The sequence below is a fragment of the Petaurus breviceps genome, unplaced genomic scaffold, assembly GCF_028583685.1.
Source record: "Petaurus breviceps papuanus isolate PSGF00001 unplaced genomic scaffold, PetGlider_PUasm1.0 37, whole genome shotgun sequence".
Taxonomy (NCBI): domain Eukaryota; kingdom Metazoa; phylum Chordata; class Mammalia; order Diprotodontia; family Petauridae; genus Petaurus; species Petaurus breviceps.
The window spans coordinates 49,991,022-49,996,282 of record NW_027186296.1 but is presented as its reverse complement, the minus strand read 5'-3'; the positions used below and the strand labels follow the sequence as shown (position 1 = coordinate 49,996,282).

Sequence of the window (5,261 nt, the reverse complement as noted above, 5' to 3'; positions counted from 1 at the left end):
AGTCTATCCACTAACAAGTATGCAAACTGGTTGAGAAGACACTATACACCCTGGACCTCATTTCTTCCTGTCCCCATCCTACGCTGTAGGTAGTGGTCCAAGCTGGTAAATGGGAAAGAAAAGACCATGCTCTTTCCTGTAGGTTGGGAAAGGTCCTTGACCTTGGGGCAATTTCATGAAAAAAAACAAGGTCATCGTAATTACCCTTTTTCTGGGTGACTTGCTAGGAGCCATGCTTTTTAACTTATTCAGGAGCTCCGGCTTAGTTGTTTAACCACCTGCAAACCCGAGAATTCAACAGCTTGATTCCAGCTCGAGAAAATCAGCACCAACTTTGTTGGAGATTAGCACATATGTTTTCAAAAGTGCCAAGAGGGATCTCTGGTTCAGGCGTTACCCCCTACTCAATCATGGGGTGTGGGGCCACCTGGGATTCGAGAAGCGAGTACAACCTATTCCTGGCGCAAGGTGCATTCAGCTCAGGTCTTGGTGAGCCCCTGGGTGTCCCTCCCAGCCCCGTAAGGTAAGCGCACGATGAGTGGATTTGACACGCATATTACCCACTCGCATCACTGCCTTGCAACCCGGGAGCTAAGAAGGCTTTCAATAGTCATTGTAGGCTTTCAGGTCCCGTCCCCCTTCCAGAACTCCCCCCATTAAATGCGTGGACTGGGAAGGCTTTGGGGGGGGGGGCGGGGAGGAGAACAGGTGCTTTGAGGGCTTTGAGTTCAGCTTTTTCTTTCTTAGAAGGATCATTCCTAGAGAACCAAAGCGGCTGCGACTTGCAATCAGCCCATTCGGTTGTTCGTTCGGGGGCAGCATCCCAGCTCTCAAAGCTGAGGGGTTTCCGGGGAAGGAAGGAAAGGAAAGTTTTCTTCTAAGCCAGAGGTGGGGAGAACTCCCTCCGTGGGCGCTTTTCCTTCGCCGGGAGGAGCAAGACCAGCTTTCCCGTAGCTGGAAATGGAACGGGATCTCTCCCCAAATCCGGCCCGGCTGCGCTGCCAGCCCCAGAGGAGGTTTACACCAAGCAGTTGAGCAAGCAGCCTGCACTGGGCTGCCCCAGGAGCAAAGCTGGAGGAGGGAGAGGGACTCAGAGTTCCAGAAAGGGATGGCGGGGGTGATGTAGTGGGGCGGGGTCTCCTCCGGAAACCAATTAGAGCAGCCCCCTCTGGTTAAGAGGCGTGGAGTCCTTCATAAAACAGGCGCTGGGAGCTGTCACCCTCCGAGGCGCATCCATCAGTCCCAGCGCTGGGACGCTACAGACGCGGAGCAGGGTAGAAGGACGAGAAAGAGACAAGGGTCATGGCCACGACCAATGGAACCTTGGAGAACGGGCAGCCCGACAAGAAGGTGCCTCCCTTGCCGCATCCCATCAGGAACCTGGAGGTCAAGCACACGAAGGTGAGTCCTGGCGTCTGGGCTGGTCGGGTGAGAAGGGTCAGTGGGCACTCAGCGCCCCACCTGGCAGCCCCTTGCAGGGCGGGATCAGCAATTAAGTTTCAGGAGGAAAAAGAAAAAAACTCGGAGTGCTCCTATCAGGCTCTCTGCTATGGCTTCTGGACTCTCTGATCACATGTGACAGGCTCTCACCACCCTCTCTTCACTGTGTCCCCCAGAAACCTTTCGTCTCCCCATGGAAGGGCTGGTCGTTGAATCCGGGTGAGCGTCACTTAGTGTGTGAAACCAGTTTTGTATTCCCAATGCACGCATAGTTCTCTTTAACAAGAAACTTGGGCAGTTTCTGAAAATGTATTAACAGAGGTGTCCCCAGAAAGCAAACACACTCTCCCAGAAACTTGACTCAGGGGGTGAACATTTCAAGCCAATTATGAAAAAGAGGGACCTTAACTGGAGGTGGTGGCGAGCCTCCAACTTTTCATTAACGTAAAAAACTAAGGGTTGTTCCTCACATCCCACAGGTAGCCAGACCCTTTCTGGGTAGGCAGGTAGACGGGGAGACTTCCTCCTCTCTCCAAAGGCAGTTTACACGCTAATGATTTTGCCCGTCAATTATGAGACTTTTTCTGGTCTTCAACGTGTTGTTGCACTTCCCGTGGCCGCATGATCTGTCTGCCGCTTTTAACTAATAGCAGACATTGCCTGGTCGGTTGTGATTCAGAAGCTCTGTTAAATCTTATTGATCTTGTGGTATATGTTTAAAACTTCTTTTTAAGTTCGCTGCTACATGGAACCGGGGTTATGTTTTTGTATGTTAAACAAAACCAGGCTTAGTGAGGTTTATTGAACTACTTAGAGAACACAGAAGCACTAGTTCTTACAGGACTGATAATATTTGAAATCTAAATAATTCTGAGTCTCCTGAAAACATATTGTTTATGACAAATGGGAAACAAAGAAGGAAACGCTTGGGTTTAATTTATGCAGAATTTAACTATTAAAATTCCTAATATATATATATATAATTAAAATATATAAGAAATGTATCTTATTGGTCAATGGTATGTTTCCTGACTTGTCCTTCCATAGCCCACAAAAATACCCCATGTGAAAATTTATTAATGATTTTTAAAGGCATCGGATCTCAGCTCCTTGAAAATCGCAGCTGGTTTAAATTGGGTGTAAGGGAGTCAAAAGATACAGCAGATTTTCTTGGAACCTCAGTAAAACTCCACTTGTTCTTTAGCCAAAAGGAATCCATTTTTAGTGAGACACAATGGGCTTTCCTTTGTAAAACAGTAAGCTCAGAAGTTATGACTGTGAGCTCTGTAAGGAGGATGATTTACAGCAGGAATTCTTAATCTTTTTATGTCATGGACCCCTTTTGACAGTCTGAAGAAGCCTATGGACCCCTTTTCAATAAAATGTTTTTAAAGGCATAAAATACATAAGATTGCAAAGGAAAATAATTCTATTGATATACTATCAAGGAATTTTTAAAATAAGTTCACAGATACCAGATTAAATAATAACCCCTGATTTACATGAATTTTAGAAAACTATAAGGTTGCATATAATTTTGTTTCATTCTGTGCTACAAGGTATTGTGGGAAGTTGGGCCTAGGACACTTCTTGCAAAAAGTCTGTGCTTAGTTAATGCCGTGGAATTATATTAAATGTAAAATTGCAGAGTGAGGTCTTTCTGGAACTTTCAGTAAGAAAGTGGGGCTTGTAAAGAAGACTGCTTTGAGTTTCTTATCAAAACCTCTGATTCCATGAGACCCAAGGGAGAACTATCTTATATTGAATTTCACATTACAGTGGGTATTTTTGTAGCATTAGCATAGGTCTTACAAATCTTTGAAGAGTACAAGCATTTAGGAAATCATTCCTGATTGATTAAGTATGAATCTTTATTAGTTTCTAGATTTGCTCCTTTCTTCCTTCCCACCTTTAATCTTCACTATTTACCAAAGATCCATGTATGTACATACATTTTATTTTATTCATATCTATCAAGTACTACAGACATAGTGTTTGTATGTTCCCCTCTCCCAATTGCGCTTTTGAAAGTATCCATTCCAATCTTTTCAAATACTTTTTATTGAACAAAGAACTTTGCAGACCGTTTAGTGAGACTGTTATTTTATTTATTCTCTTGGTATATAATTCTTGATGTCTGTTATATATCTAACTATGCTTGATATTTAATTTAACGTTGTTTTCAAAGGCCTTTATAACCAATAGAGATGAGAACTCATAAAAATCAAGAGGCCATTTCAAGCTAACAAAAATAATATTTGCTTAATATCTTGTTTTGTAAGGAGAAAAGCAAAAAAAATTCTAGGCAATGAGAGGAATATGTTATTCTCTAGCTTTTAGAACTCCGTGTGTGTGTGTGTAGACACATATATACTTGCATAGACATACACATGCATACACATGCTTTTAGAGCATATAGATTCATGTTATATATGTATATATATATATAAACTACAGAAGTTAGAAGGCTAACATTACTATAGCATTACTTGAATTTTTAACATTTTTCTATAATAATCAAGCTAGATATTAATATAGCTATCCCTAGAGGTATTAAAGTAGAGACTGGAGGGGCACTGTAAGGGAGACGTTTTCGAGAGGGCCCTTGAACTAGATAGGATATTGGACTGGCCAACTCCTAAGGTCCCTTCTAAATTCAATTCTTAATTGCAGGACAATTCCCACATAGTTCTTAGTGACCATCTAAAAAGTCCAAATAGAATAATCTCCATATAGAAATCTGGGAATAAACACAGATGAGTAAAGTGGAATAATGGTACTTTTTTTTTTTGCTAGGTAAACATCATTAATATACTTTTTTGTGTGTACTATCTAAAATCACATGCTGCAAAAGATTTTTTAAGAATTATAAGATCTGGATTGCAGACCTTAAATACTATCTGAAATGAATCTTTACTACGTGAATCAGGTCTTCCTAATTCCCCATTTCCCCCCCGTCCTGTTGTGTTGTTTTTTTTTTTTTATAATGAGATTTCATTTTCTTCTTACTATATTTTACTCCCAGTCTAATTTACAGAGACTTTTGAAGAGACTCATTTGAAAAGATTCTTTCTGAACAGGCAGGGGATTAATATTGATGTGGCACCTGGGTGAGTTGCCCTCATATGTAAGGGTGGACACATTTCCTCAAAAAAGAGTGATATAAAAGAAAGAAACCAATCAAGTTATGAGTTTGGACACTGAAGACCGAGGAAAATGGGAGAGAGAGAAATACACAGAACCAAGCACAGATCACCAAGAATGATTTTAAATGAAATGATGAGAAAGGAAGGTAGACGGAAAGAAGAGCTAGATGTGGTTTGAATGGCTAAAGGCAAAGAGTTTTACACGTTCGTTTTATAAATGCTTAGTGCTACAGGAGTAGACAACAATGGAATTAAGTTTGATTAGCTTTGTAAGAACATAAGATTATATAATTAGAGCTATAAGGGGACTGATTTTTTCTTTTTTCTTTTTTTTTTTTTTTTACAATTTGTAGAATCATGTATCTTGGGGAAGAAAAACTTGTTATTCCTTCATTTCTTTTCAAGTTTTAACTTTTGCCTTCTAGTAGTTCATGCTTTGTGATTTTGGATAGTTTAAAGAGATTCCTTTCCAGATCCCAGGAGTAGTAGCCCTTCACTTTTTGGGTCCATTTCCCCCATTAACAATTCCCTCCAGGCAGCAGAGATAATATTTATGATTTCATGGTTCATTAATATACAAGTTTTATCTGCCTTTTAAAAATACACAATTTCCTCAGCTCTCTCTTATGTAAAGCACTCCTACATGCATATAACTTGCTTTAAAAAAAAAAAAAA

The 5,261-nt window shown here is 40.8% G+C and overlaps 1 protein-coding gene across 2 annotated transcripts in view; it reads left to right on the top strand.

Moving 5' to 3' along the window:
• The first annotated feature begins 1,179 nt into the window (after positions 1 to 1,179).
• ALDH1A3 (aldehyde dehydrogenase 1 family member A3) overlaps positions 1,180 to 5,261 on the top strand; it is a 49,774-nt gene continuing 45,692 nt past the window's right edge. Inside the window, exon 1 of one of the 2 annotated variants that reach the window (XM_069098454.1) lies at positions 1,180 to 1,401. In XM_069098454.1, coding sequence (XP_068954555.1) covers positions 1,303 to 1,401 — 99 coding nt within the window. In that variant the 5' untranslated portion in view covers positions 1,180 to 1,302. The remainder of the gene's footprint in view (positions 1,402 to 5,261) is intronic. The other variant, XM_069098453.1, reaches the window with a different exon arrangement.